At 52.0% G+C, this 13,950-nt stretch overlaps 1 protein-coding gene across 1 annotated transcript; it reads left to right on the forward strand.

Annotated features, from left to right (window-relative positions):
* Positions 1-2,197: 2,197 nt before the first annotated feature.
* On the forward strand, positions 2,198-7,551 carry HER10_EVM0012444 (uncharacterized protein). The gene is made up of 3 exons (XM_035481840.1): positions 2,198-5,556; positions 5,910-5,969; positions 6,033-7,551. The coding sequence occupies exons 1-3, from the start codon at positions 5,348-5,350 to the stop codon at positions 6,529-6,531; spliced, it is 768 nt and encodes a 255-aa protein (XP_035336666.1). The 5' UTR covers positions 2,198-5,347; the 3' UTR covers positions 6,532-7,551.
* Positions 7,552-13,950: the final 6,399 nt, after the last annotated feature.

Consider the following 13,950-nt stretch of genomic DNA (forward strand, 5'->3'; position numbering starts at 1 on the left):
TCGGCCACCAGTGTCCCCGTCGTCTGTTGTTCCCCAACATGTTGTGCCCTTTGAGGAAAATTGCAACATCTGCTGATCAAAGGGGACGTGCCGAAAGTGAGAAAACCGGGGATTGCATTGCGGCGGCCTCTGGAGTCTGCCCCCGTGCTGCATTGCATCATGTTTGTTCTTTGCTGAGAGACTCAGACAGCTGTGGCATGTGCTCACTAATCTCAGTCTGGTAGTCTGGACTCACCGGAGACGTGTCCAATTTCTCAAAATCAAGGAACGGGAGAAACAAACACGATGGCGGTGCAGATGCGAGTAGAAAGGCAAGACGAGGAAATACCTCATTGGCCATCCCCGATGTAGAAGCTGGCTAAGAAGTGCCGTACCAGATACACGTTGACTATGGTCTTGTACGCTGTTAGTGAATACAGTCCACGTACACCTACTGTTCGGTATTCGCAGAAGGGCATCCACCAAATCGACGTACCTATCTGTGAGTTTGCTGCCGCTGCAAGGTACCTGGACCCTCGCCGTGACGGCGTGTCTTGTTTCGCTGGTCATGCAGTCGAAGCTCTCCATAATACGGGGTACGCAGCGAGGCACGTTGCATACAGCAGAGCGAGCCGACTGGCTGCCCTTTGGAATTGTCAGGTTGCAGTGTTCATGCGGATGGAGCCCAGAAATCATCAGATCGTGATCGCTTCACTGGCTCAGAGAAAAAGTCTCGGTTTCACGGGTGTCCCTTTCTGATGTTCTTCTTTTCGTGGCGGCTCTGTATTCTTCTTCCCGCTATTTCCTGTTCCCGCAGGAAGTTCCGTTCTCCACGCGCATCAAGTGCTTGTTTCTTTCGTCCAAGGACACTGGACGACCCGGCGTGTGATGTACCTCTTGGCTCGATCTGACGTGGAACGGTACATTGCGTGTCTGAGGCAGCCCGCACCGAGGCCGTAGAGGTTTCGAGCGGTCGCTGCATGAGCCTACGCGATATACTACGCAGGCCCACGAACAATGTTTATTGCCTGTTCCCTGGACAGTTCCTTACATAAGGCGGAATGATTGGTTGTACGTCGATGCCATCTTGAACTTCTTAGCTAACAAGGTGTCGTTATGATGCAAGTTTGGTACCGCAGTGTATATCGAGTACAGATGGACGCAACAGAATAAGATGCTCAAAAGAGGGCTTCAGCACAGGAGCAAGAGCTCTAGAGTCAAGGCCCAGGACGGCATGAAAAAGGCACCGGGGCCGATGGGGTGAGCTGATGACAGAATGGCGAAAATGATGCATCGCCGTGGCTCGACGACAACTGAGCCCCCCGTCGTTCGCGTCAGACCTGGCTCTTGTTAGCCCTCGCATGGCCAGTCACCTGGTCACACCTCACATCGCTCGCACCTTGTCCTCGGCTTCCAATAGGCGAAGCAGGTAGCTTGCAGCCTGCGTACCATCTTGTCATCCTGTGTCCAGCAGGTATGTACTGTAGTGTAGGTACTCCGCACAGAGGTGCATAACAGAACACCAGGGCCGCCCAGTCCCCTTGTCGATCGTCTCAGAAAGGGTCCTATGGTCCAGTGATCTTGTGGTGGTGCCTCTAGGAGTGTACTCCGGTAGGTATTGGGATGCCCTTCTTGCAGCTGTACCTGGCATTCTGGCATTCTAGTTTCCATCATGTAATGGTGGATGCTTGGCCACCACCCAAACACACCCAAACACTCCAAGGACGGCATCCGGTAGATTCGTAATTGCAGCCACGAATTCACCATTCACCGTTCACCGCTGCTATGTTGGAAAGTGTACTTTAGGCAGGTACTTTGGGAATACTCTGGTAGATACGTACTTACGTACCTACTCATACACTCCGTACCGCACGTGTGATGCCTTACATAATTCAAGCCCGAGAACGTCGAGTGGGAAGGAATGAATGTACGTAAAGGAAAGTACGAAGAGAAGTGCCTGCCTTACATTGCGATGCACCCGTAGGTACAAGGCGACGCGGGCAGGTAGGCACTGAGGTAAGGTAGACACGGCAGGCAGGGCAGGTACTGAGGAACTTTGGCTTCATCCCCGATCCCCAGACTTCTCTCTCGGCAGCATCGTGCATCAACCTCTGCTTCTCTTTGGACTTCCCCATATTTGCACTATTAAAAGCCCTGCTTGGTCTTTGGCGGCTTTGCCCTGGTCCGCACATCCCCCTCGTCTCGCTAAGTAGTGTAGTCTGTCCTGACCACAAACTGCGTACTTTGTACCCACCAGCGTCCACGCACGCAACGAGCTCTTCTGACTTCTCAACTTCTCACAGAGTCGCCGACGACAAGGGTCCCGGGTTACCCTTCTGGGTATGAGTGAGCCGCCCGCAGAGAGGGAATTAGACAGGCTTCCCCCGTCCATCGCAGGCCTGCAATCCTCCCCACTGTGAGGTACGAGGTACAGTTACTGAAGCCTGGTTTCTTTGATGCCATAATCCCCGTGACTACAAGAAGGCAGCGGCGATATAAACCTCGGACCCCGATCTAGAATCTCGATCTGAAAAGAAAGGCAATTTTTTTCTTCGCTAGCGAACCCGTTTTTTTAACCACGTCAATAAGTCGGTGAAGAATGTAAGAAAAAAAAAAAAGAAGAAAAAAAAAAAAACCGACCAGCGGCTACACAAGAAACGAAGACGGGGGGGACGGAGAAAAAAAAAAGATATTGCGCAAGAAGACATTTTCTACAGGAATTCCATACCACATTAGCTCGGGATACGAAAAAAGACACGGCTGCATACACATTACACACAGACTACAAAGAACGACATTTTATTCTCCGGTCTCACACGCAAGAGCCAACCCGCCAGTCCTCATACAGAAGCAGCGGCTATCCAGCAAGAGGCCAGAGAGCTCATTCCTAGCTTTGCTGCCCTTGCTTCCCACCGCTTCGTTCGGACACAAGCAGATCAAGACCCTCACGCCATACCCTTCTTAGCCACGAGAGGGTTCATCAGGGTGTCTGGTCTCCGGTCGTCGTTACTCCTCGGTACACCTGTAACCACACACAATTACAAGCTACAGAGCACCCATACCCGTACGGTTTGGGTGGCATTCTCGCTGCTGTCATCGGCAGAGTTGAGACGACGGACGAGTCGGCGGCGCTTGATCCATCTCATAAGCTGGAGGTCCGTCCGCACCACAACATCTCCGCTTTCGGCGAGCCCACGGCCCTGCCTGTCCTTGCGTCAATCCGAGGTACCTTGCGTCTTTGCGGCTTGTCTGGGTACCGGGTTGAAAAATTTACAGAGGGTACGGATAGACAAGGGGAGAGAGTAAAAAAAAGAATATCCATACATCAACTTGCAAGGGAGTGACAAGTAAGGACGGCAACGGAAAGAGTCACACTCGATCGGGCTCCATTCATTCAACAAGAGAAGAGCCATTGAACACTATTCGAAGAGTCAAACCAACCGTCTGCGGGACTACATATATTTATTTCTCGGCTCCAATTCTGTCCCGGTTCCAGGAGCCTCATCTGTCGCCAATTGCTCTCTGTCTTTCTTCGCCTTGACATTTCCTCGGCAATCTCGTCTTTGACTGAGTGATCACTACGTCAGTCTGGCTCTATTTCGTCTCAATCCACTTGAGGATCCGTCGTCCCTTCTATCGAGCAACACACCTGCTGCTCGGCTTTCGCCTTGCTGATACACAAATCGCATCTCTCTTTCGCAAATTCCCACCCCCGAACGGAAGACGGACAACGGGCCAATTTGGAGCTAGCCAGCCCTGGTCCCCGCACTCGCTCTCGACTCTGGCGTCATCGTGCTTCCTAGGAGCTGTTTAATTAATTCCTCGAGAGATCGAGGCCGCAGCAAACATTTTGCTGCACCTAGCAGAGTACCTCCTAGTTCCGACTGTACCTAGACTTGACCTGCAGACCCCGGTTATCCCTGGAGCGAGAAACAAACCCACGCTGGTGCAAGTCAACCCCGGTCTCTCACTCTCCTTCACTCTAAGCCTGGAGACTCAACCCGCGCACACCTCTCTGTCACTGAGTCTGAGTCTCTCACACCACCCACCTCGCCGGGTCTCACCAAAAGATACCTACCTAGCACGGTAATAGCAACCGTCAGCGCAGGTACTCTTCTCAGTCTCTCCTCAGCCGAGCTAGCCCTCTCAAAAAAACACATCCGGCCAATCCTTCCTGCAAGCTTGCAACACCACATCAGGCCTGCTTGGACTTGCGGCACGCCTCTTTTATTCCCTTGACCTCCCATCCCATGTTGTCCTATCCCGTCCTGCCTCGGACACACCTCTCATCTTTCTCAGTGTCTCTCAATCCCAGACTTGTCTCTTGCATTAAAAACTTCCGACTGGCCTGATAGGAGGAACACGGGCTCTCTATTCAAGTTTTCATCTGGAGCATTGTATCAGTCACGGTCACGGCGACGGTCACGGCCACAAACCCGCACCACAATCCATCAGCCATCAGCCATCCATCGCCCACGGGCAATCCATCACTTATCAGCTCTCGGCCAAATATACATACATATCCACTCCCACACCCCCCAGCCAAACCCGCCGCTATCTTTCAATCCATCACCAAGACGCCTTAGCTACTAGAAATAAGGCGTACCACATCAGGCGTCCCCTGCACGCTGCGATAGCTCGAGACCCTTCTTAATCCTCCCAGCACCCGCTCTGACCTGCGGGGGAAGACCAACGACCGGAGAAGAAGAAAAAATCTCTTCAGCGGGCGGACAAGACACACGGAGTCACAGCCGACGACCACCACTCTAACCTACCTTACCACCACTACTTTACCTGTTCGTTCACTCAGCCCAGGGCTTCGAATTTGCCACTCGGAACGCGTGAAAGCAGGGACCAATTTCCTGCATTCCCATACAAGGCCACCAACAGGCAGTCTAGATTCACATCTCACCGATTGTTGCGAAAAATTTTCACTGTTGCAGAAGAAAAGGGTTCGGAAATCTTCTTCCCTCGTCCGACGCTGCTTCACCCATCGCCTCTGCCAAACCCGACGGCCGAGACAGGACGGACGTTCGCAACTGCAGTGGCACTACACGCTGTTGTTCGTCAATCATCGCTCCTTGGGGGAATAGAACGGCGCTACCCCTCCACCAAACCCGCCCATTCCCCGCTTATCTTGTCCCGCCGTCCATCCGCCGATACAGGCACCACAACACAGCCAACTGAGACTGAGGACTCGGAAACTAACTGTGAGCGTGAGCTGCGAGAGTCTGAGCGATAGACTACAAGAAGAACCCCTGCCAACCTCGTCGCATCGTTGGCTTGTTGTTTTCTTCTCTCGATCTTCCCCTTCCCCAGATCCCTTTCTCTCAGTCGTACATACATACGCCAAGAGAAAGATTTCACAATGCATCACAGCCGCAGAAAGTCGGGCAACACCTCCATGACGGAGAAGACTGTCACAGCTACCGATCCCTCCCGCTACGGCAAGCGTCCTTCGACTCTCACCAGACGCCAAACCCCCCAGAAGTTGGGCAAGAACCCCAGAGACCGGGAACGGGAACGGGAACAGCAAGACTCGTGGGACGATGAACGGGAGAGTTTCCCTCAGTTCTGGTAAGTTTGTTGCGACAGTTTTTTTTGATCTTGTCTTATTCACTGTTCACATTCGTCGTGTCTCCCTCACTCTCATTCTCACTCTCACTCCCCGATCTGGACATGAGTGCTTCCTCAACGCCGCCATGTTCTAGATTGTCAACCCCGCAACAAGCTGTCTTGTAACATTGTCCGTCATCCAATCTTTGTTGCAGATTGTCATCCCGTTTGGGAGGTCTGCAGTGTCACGATGGACGCCCATTGTAGTGCGCATGCTATTCTTCCGAAGGGTGTCTACGCACTCAAATTTCCCTTCGAGCCATTGTTCCCACCCTATTGACTGAACAATTCGCTGACTGGACCGTGTGATCTAGCATGACCTGCGAAAAGCAATTTGTACCTCAAGATGACAGGTTCCTGTACTGCTCAGAATCGTAAGCTGCCACTTCCAAGTGAATGTCTCTGAGCGGAATGAGTGCTTTACTGACACTACGCAGATGCCGCAAGCATGATCAGCAAACTGCATCAACTGGCAGGACTATGAGCCAACCGCACATGGGCAACTACCCTTTCTACGCCGCATGCAACCCCGAGCCCAGAGACATTGTTCCTCGTGCGTCCCCCTCAAGGCCGAACTCGATGCACTTCTCGCCGCCCACGACACCAGGTGCCACCTCCGGCGCGCAATACTCGTCCGCCATCTCCGCGTTGAGGTCACTCAGCATCCGACCCCCAAGCCCGCCGTCCCCCACATCGTCGCACGCCAGCATCTGGCCATTTACCAAGAGCAGCACCAACAGCCCCAGTACTTCGTACAACCGCGGCAGCAACAGCTTTTTCCCGGCCACATACGACGGAGGCTACGCAGCGAATGGCTACGCCTACAACTACAGCTCCAGCGGTATGGACCGGCCGCTACCGACACGGAGACCCACTGGGCCCGGCTACTCAAGGCCGAAAAGCATCGAGTTGGTGACGCCCATGGTCGGTCGCTAACACCGTCAGACGGGGACCGTGTCGGGAGGCTGCATCACCATTCAACTGGTTCAGTCAACCATTACACAACCGCACGGGGAGGATTGACACCTCGTCACCCCACGGGAATGACGGTGTGCGTGCGCTCAGCGGGTTCGATGGGTCTTCCCTCTCGTACTCGCCTGTATAACCCCAGCCCCAGAGCGCGGGGTTAGCGTCGATTTCGAACACCGGAAAACGCGGGGGCAACCACGGAGGGAGGTAATGAGCCGACAAGGGGATATGATCCATCTCAAGCTCTCTCTCAGAGTGGCTTTCCGGGTGTCACCTTTCCGACTCATCCGCACACCTCATTCACCAGCCTTCACCTCCTCTACTGCCCCCCGCAAATCAACCCCACGAAAAATGAAGCATGGCATCTCGGCAGAGAGACTAGCATTGCGACTTGTGGGGGCTTCATTTGCGCACTTACGATTGTTTTTTGGCACTGCGAAACGCCATGGCTTCGGTCATGTGAGGGAGGGGGAATTCGGGCAGGATCACAAAAAAGTTGGGGGTTGCATTGACATGGGGCATGGGCATTAATGGGCATTTGGTAAAGCGATTTGGGGATGGTTAATCCTGTCTTGGTTTTGCAGCGAAACCCGTTTGGTTCACCACGCCTTACCCAACGAAAGCACACGGAGGTTTCTACGAGATACTCCGTGTTGCGGGTTTGGCAGGTAATTCCTGACGGGGGTTTACTGCTGTTTTTTTTCATCATCACTTGTTGTTACGACTCTATGTTGGGGCAGCATTATCATCTCACATGACGGGTTCTTCAAGGCCATCTGAGCATACATAGAAGGACAAAGCATCTACGGAAACCGGGAATAGCTAGCATCAAGGGCATCACGGATCTAGTATTCGGGCGCGTACTTCACATACTGTTTTTTCAACCCAGAGGAGGTACATGGCGGATACAGTACTCCCCCTCCTCCCAATGGGAACACTATTATATTCTTTCTGAAAATACCACCTAGCATCAATGTGTAGCCAGCGGGTCATTCGACCAATGAATTGTATCAATCATGAACACTTGGCATATCGCAATTGTGTGAGAAATCGCGTCGAGCTGACTTTCAATGGATCGGCACCGCCGAGTTCACTGACGGAAAGCCGAGGTGAATGGGATGGGACACCTCGGAGATGGGGGAAGAGAGAGCAAGGTAAGGACCCCCAATCGTCCGATCCACACACGCCAGACCTCTTTGGACCTTCACGATATGCAATGTTGCTCCCCCAGACGTAGCATGTCGATCACTGGTTCTTTTTTTGACTGTGTGGTGCGGGTGCGGTCTTCCCCAGATCGTGAGGTGGACGGGGCGGGGCCTGGCGACGTGCGACACTGACTCGGGGAGTCGGGAGTCGGGGGAGTTTACCAGCGTATCAGTTTATCGGTACAGGTAAGGTAAGCGGGCGAGTTAGGGACAGACAGGAAAGAGAGAGAGAGAGAAGACGCGCTCGACGCGAGACTTGAAAGGTGTGTGACGACAGAGGGGATCGGATTCCCGCGGATGGACAAGTCTGGGAATGCCGTGATAAGAGGAACGACTTGTGTGATTGGGGAGATCGTTCTGTCTCTTGCCTGCCTTGCCTCGCCTTGCCTCGCCTTGCCTTGCTTCCTTCTCCCCCCGCGGGGGTTAGTTTGGGCGGGCTTTCGGCAGGCAGAGTGCAGACTGAGGTACTTGCTCAACTCTGTTTGGCTGTGCAGGTCACGGATAATGATATACAGGATGTTGGGTTACAGCAGGATCTCGATATTAAATGGCACACCATGGACAGGACGGCCAATGGGCTGCGTGTGTATATTGATTCGAGGTTCCAGACCATCATTGTCAAGGGCAGGACGATCTTGCTGTGCCGCTTCGCTTGTGGTTTTTCTCTTGCTGACTTGAGTCTAGAACCTTTTTTTTTTTTCCCTTTTCGAAGGTTGGGTTTATGGGTTACGGGTGCAAGTGAAGGATTCTGTTGATTACTTGTGTGTTACACAAGCGCTTGGGGATGTCGAGTGAGTGAGAGCAAGAGGAGTAGATGACTTTGTCAGCAATTTTGATCCCTGGGTGCGATTTTGTCCGTCCCAGTAATAGCGCGGCCGTTCAAGTTCACTGGTCTTTTCAGGGTGTTCATGTTCCCTTCCTTACCATCCTCCTGGATAAGACCGTTGGATTAAGTCCCCCATTCCGTGTCATTTTCGCGTTACAGGCTTTTGTTTTCCCAGCGGGCGCGGGAGAATTACGGCAGTGGGCTAGCGGCTGATGGAAACATGCGCTGTGTGGGGGAGTTTCTTCATCTTGGGGTTTTGGTCTCCATGGATCGTGACATTTCGGCAGGCCGCAGGCCCAGCATCATCCACTTCGGTTTGAATGGGGCCGAGGCTAGCGATGCTTGGTTAGAGGCCGGGGCATTTGATGACGTTGGTGGGGATTGTGTACGTGCCAACGCGGGCGGGCAGGTAGATTCTCGGCAGTGGGAGTTCTTGGGGTTCTAGGGGGGTTCTATCACAGAGACATTACATTTCTGGAGTGGTTGTCTTGTTCACGATGTTTGATTTGATGATGGGTCAAGGTGAGGCTGCTTTTTTGTTCCGAGTCATGTGCTTAGGCTCGTGATGGGGGCGACTTTGTCTTGTGAGACGGTGGTGATGGAAAGGTGTGAATGGGTATCGTGATGGAGGTTGAATGGGTGAGCGATGACGGATGGTCTGGGAACGAGACGAGGTCTCGTGATAGAGGCCGATGATGGCGGAGCTTCGAAGGAGGTGGGGGGGAGTGAGGTAAGGTAAGGTAGGTAGAACCACCGTCTTGTCCCGAGAAATATGTGACGACGACGGTGACGAACGAATGGGTAGGCGACGATGGTCCCAAGTGATCGGAGCGAAAGGGCGAGGGACCAAGGCAAGGGCGGTGAGCTTAACGCAGGTTCCAGTATTCCGTACGCTGTGAAATGATGTGTGTGAGACTGCTAGTGTGTGTGTATGTGTGTGTGTGATGCCGGATTCCGGGACTAGTATCACGCAAGTCAGGCACGTAATGTAGGTACGGTGCGGCGGAATGCTCCAGGGTGGGAACACTTTTTTTTTCATCTTCTCCTCCATTGAGGAATGGTGTGTGTAGGTGTACGTAGGTGTGAGTGGGTGAGAGTGAGTGAGTGGCCTTGGTTGGGGGCTGGGGCTGGGCAAAGGTGAGCATGATCGGGTTAGGATACGGGGTGTTCGAGGTGAACCTGACCGATGAGAGGCGGTGGTGGTGGTGGTGAGGATGCGGCGGCTGTAGCGCACTTGACGCCGCGGCCGCGTGAGCGATGATGGTAGCGTGTATTCCGTAGAAGGGGGGTCTTGTGCTAGTGTGATGAGATGGATTAGATTGTGCGTGATTGTGTGAGATGACGTGAGGCGCGGGGCACTTTGAGTCGTGTTTGTGATATGCGTTCCATTGGGTTCCTACTTAGGCACTCAAGTAAGTAGGGTAAGTAAAGTACCTACCTTTCAGGTTATCTGGCCGGGTGTTGTTCGGGGAGATTTGCCCAGTCAGCACGATGTTCTTAGTGGATGGGCTAAGGTGAAAGTGGTGCTTTTCTCTTGGTGCTGTGTAAGTAGATAAGATTACTTTAGTAGGTTCTCTCGGTGATAGGTGGGATAGGAAAGGACTGGTGTGGTTGGTCTATGTCTGTCTGTAACTAGCTGCGGGATGTTATAGATGCGAGATAGGGTAGTCTCGGTTTATCGTATAGTACGACACAGACTGTAGCGGCATTCCTATACCATAAGGTAGGTGGGCAGGTAGACTTATTGGAGGGGCTGGAAAAGCGGAAAGGCAACTCGAGCAAATGATACACTGCGATTTGAAATACGTGTCGCAAAGTGTTGCCATTCAGGAGGGGGGAACAATAGAACCAGTTCTCGGGATGTGATGGGCCTGTCGGGGTATGATTACAGAGTCTCATTTCGGGATCTGGTCCTCGACGATACCACCACGTTGTGTGGCCTGCCTGCCATGCACCTGCGGCACACTCGCCTGACTCTTTCGGCCGGCTCTGCAGATTTGCCGCGATTTTTGGAAGGTGTTGCTTCTCCCTGGGCGAGGGGGGAAGACTCGGCCGGGTGTGGAGAAAAAAGGACAAATGTCGGCGATGCCGGTGTTGTTCGGGGTGGAGTCCGGGTCCCCGGTCTTTCTCTCTCTTCCTGTCTCGGCGATCCGGGGGGGATGGAGGGTGGGGGTCGTTTCTCTCTCTCTCCTCTCCCACGAGTCTGGGTGTAACCATCCGATGCTGGAGACTGACTCTCATCCTTGTTCGAGCGCTGCCACCTACCGCGATGAAATATCGGAAAGGTTATATTGACGGCGGTGTTATCGTCGCTGATTCTGTGGAATGGGGGTTTCAACTTTTCCCATCCAGCGCTCTTTCCGAGAAGCGTCGATGTTGTGCATGAGTGCATGGTGGCTTTCTAGGTGGGCCGATGATCGCTCTGCTTGTTTCTTAATCATGTTTTTGGGGGCGAGAGAAGGGCCATTGACGCCGATCGTCGAGATAGCGGCTCCTTGGTAAAGACCACATAGGAGGGTGGCATCGGAGTAAACTCCGACTTTCTCATCTGCCCGCCCTTCGCGGATGCCCGATGCCGTCATGGCGTTGAAACAATGCATCTTAGACTCTACAATCATCTGTATGTCTCGAGTCAGTGATGGAGTATTGGCATTGCCGGTAGGCACGCAGTTGTATGTTTCCGAAGTAGTTACCTAGGGTACAGTTAATCAACCCGAGTAGTTGCTTCTCAAGTGTGGTGTACCAGTGAGCGCCCAGTTGAGTATCTGTGCCCGCTGCTGAGCTTATGTACGTACGCCAGGCTCGTCCATGGTTTCTAATTGATGGCGCCCTGGTTTAGGTAGTCCTCAACCGGGATGCGACGATGACTGGACGACTGGCTATCTATTGTTATACAGAAATGTAGAATAAGTAACGTACTTGGTAGACATTTGCTGTGAATTCGCGATGAAGGCCTTGCTTGTAGAAGTTGATCAGCGCCACGTCTGCGATGCGCACACAAGAGACCATATCGCTTGCTACAAGGGTTTTTTCTTTCATTCTCCAGACGCACTTTTATGTGGCTCAAGTCCGTATCTTGGTGTTTGAGAGCTCTCGGACCATGCTATGGATATAAGCAACTGGTTATGTTGAATCCAGATCGGAGTACCATGTTTAACTTCACAGTAATCGGATCCTGCCTTCTTCTGCAGTACTCCTCGTATAACAGCCTCTAGACACTGTTCAGTAATGAATTGTAGAGTATTTTGTTGAGAGGAAGCTTTGGTTGCGTGTATGTACGCACGAACAATGCTCCAGTGACATGCATTGCTTCCTTGGCTTAATTTTCAACTTACCAAAGGCTTTTGCCGTACCATCTTGGTAGCACAACATTGTCAGCGAGTCTGGGTTTCGAAGTTGCTACGTAGGATTAATACTTGATTGGCTTGCGGGAGCTGGGCACTGGCCGCGACAACATCGCTCCATGCTCGGGCTCACCTTTCATACACATTACCTATCAATGGACAAACAACGCACACTCCAATAAATTTTCGACTCAGTAACGCAAACACATCTTATTACTCTATCATATCGAGATCAATCCATACTCGCTGCTGCTGGAGATGCGCTGAAGGTCACCACATCTCCCATGTGCATGGGAACCGCGTCTTCTCTTGATTTTGGAAAGGGTAATGGTTCGAGCATCATGATTAAACATCCATATGTTTTGTGTGTGGTATGAAAAGAAGCGACGTTGCGATTTCTCGATAGGGTTTCGCAGAGTTCACCGGGGTTTCATGTTTGAAGGCATCTAGGGCTGTCTGCTAAGACTACCCTCTATAAGTAGAAGCGGACTCACCAGATGTGGGCAGAATGGTCCGGGTATATACAACCCAGAAGTTTTCACACTTTAGAAGTAGAAGAACTCGTTATGTTCTATTAACAAAGTTACTCAGAAAGACCATTGCAATTACTAGGTAAAACATATCAACTGGAACCGCCACGACCGATATTTGCAGCACCCAGCACTTCCTCGGAACTATACAGAATCTCACATATGATATCGTTCAATGCGGTAAATGTTTAGCTGGAGTCGAGTATAAAGTGGGATCATTGAATGTGGTAACTTATGCCCACGAATGTCTTTAAACCACAGCAATTCAAGCTCTCCCCCAAAACTCGTATATATTCTACGATGCAAGCGTGTCTCTTTAGCAGCCACACAGCGTGGTCAGAGGGTCCACTTCATGTTCACCACCATAATCATCGCAGGCTTGTCAATCCGCACTGATCTTGAAACTATGCAATGTTATGATTACTCGGGGGCCACGTCAGGTTTCACGTGTGCCTGGACAGTAGGCAGCGTACAACCGTGTGTTGCACAAGGCTTACCGCCATTATCATGAGAAATATCTTTGTTTCTGCAATAATTCAGCGGTGTGAAGTAGACGTTGTTTGTTATTAAAGGTTACTCGGTAACTCCCGTAAGTCGCTCTTGAACGATGCTACGGTCAGGCTACTTGCATGGAATGACTTCATCCCACATTTCTCGCCGCCTTCCATGGAAATCGGATGCACAAATATTGACCGTCTAGAGTTACACATGGTCGGGAAGCCTCGAGCTTACGTCCACTTGTTGTTTTTTGTGAGCCGTACTTCGATCTCTCCGCGCAATAGGCAAACTGACAGGACAACTAGTATAAGCTGAAATCACTGCATCTATGAGAAAGTAAGCCTTAGTTCCTCTCGGAAAATTTCATTATCTTTCGATTCATGGTAGCTGTTGACAGCTCCCATGTTTATTCATCTTCGATCATGTTGGACCAGACTGCAGAAGTGGTCCAGCTGAAGAGTCCATGTCATCAACATCCCCACCAGCAAGAGTCTACATGCCCAAGTCTGGACGATGATTTTGAGGCTCTCCAGAACCAACCACCTGTCTCTGATGTTTCCAGTAACGATACATCAACGCAACGGCTTCATCTCCACGAGAGCCACCCCCATCAGACAGATGTTTTGCCATCTCCTTCTACCATTTCTGCCAATACTCAGCTTCAACAACACACAGGCTCCTCCGTTTTCTCGGCGGGGGGTCTTGAAATCGACCAAGAGCCTGCAGCTGCAAGCATACCTGCTTCTCACACACGTCAAGAGCCAGCGATCGACGACGGCGCCATACTCAGTCAGGGGTGTCTCATATCTGCGGAACAACCCTCACTCGCATGCGCTGAATCGAGAAGCGAATCTCAGATCTCTACGGCATCGAGAGTATATGACCCATTCTGGAGGGTCTGGTGGAAAGAGATGCTCTGCATCGTGGTCAGCATCGCTTCATTCGTCGGTAAGCAAGCGCGAGAGGGGATCAGGCAGGCGAAC

Source organism: Colletotrichum scovillei (genome assembly GCF_011075155.1).
Source record: "Colletotrichum scovillei strain TJNH1 chromosome Unknown Contig00003, whole genome shotgun sequence".
NCBI classification, from domain to species: Eukaryota; Fungi; Ascomycota; class Sordariomycetes; order Glomerellales; family Glomerellaceae; genus Colletotrichum; species Colletotrichum scovillei.

Excerpts from the sequence above, each read along its gene's own strand:
- HER10_EVM0012444 (XM_035481840.1), top strand. The coding sequence starts at position 5,348 with ATGCATCACAGCCGCAGAAAGTCGGGCAACACCTCCATGACGGAGAAG. Across the intron at positions 5,557-5,909 it reads GAGAGTTTCCCTCAGTTCTG|CATGACCTGCGAAAAGCAAT; the intron begins GTAAGTTTGTTG and ends CGTGTGATCTAG. Across the intron at positions 5,970-6,032 it reads TTCCTGTACTGCTCAGAATC|ATGCCGCAAGCATGATCAGC; the intron begins GTAAGCTGCCAC and ends GACACTACGCAG.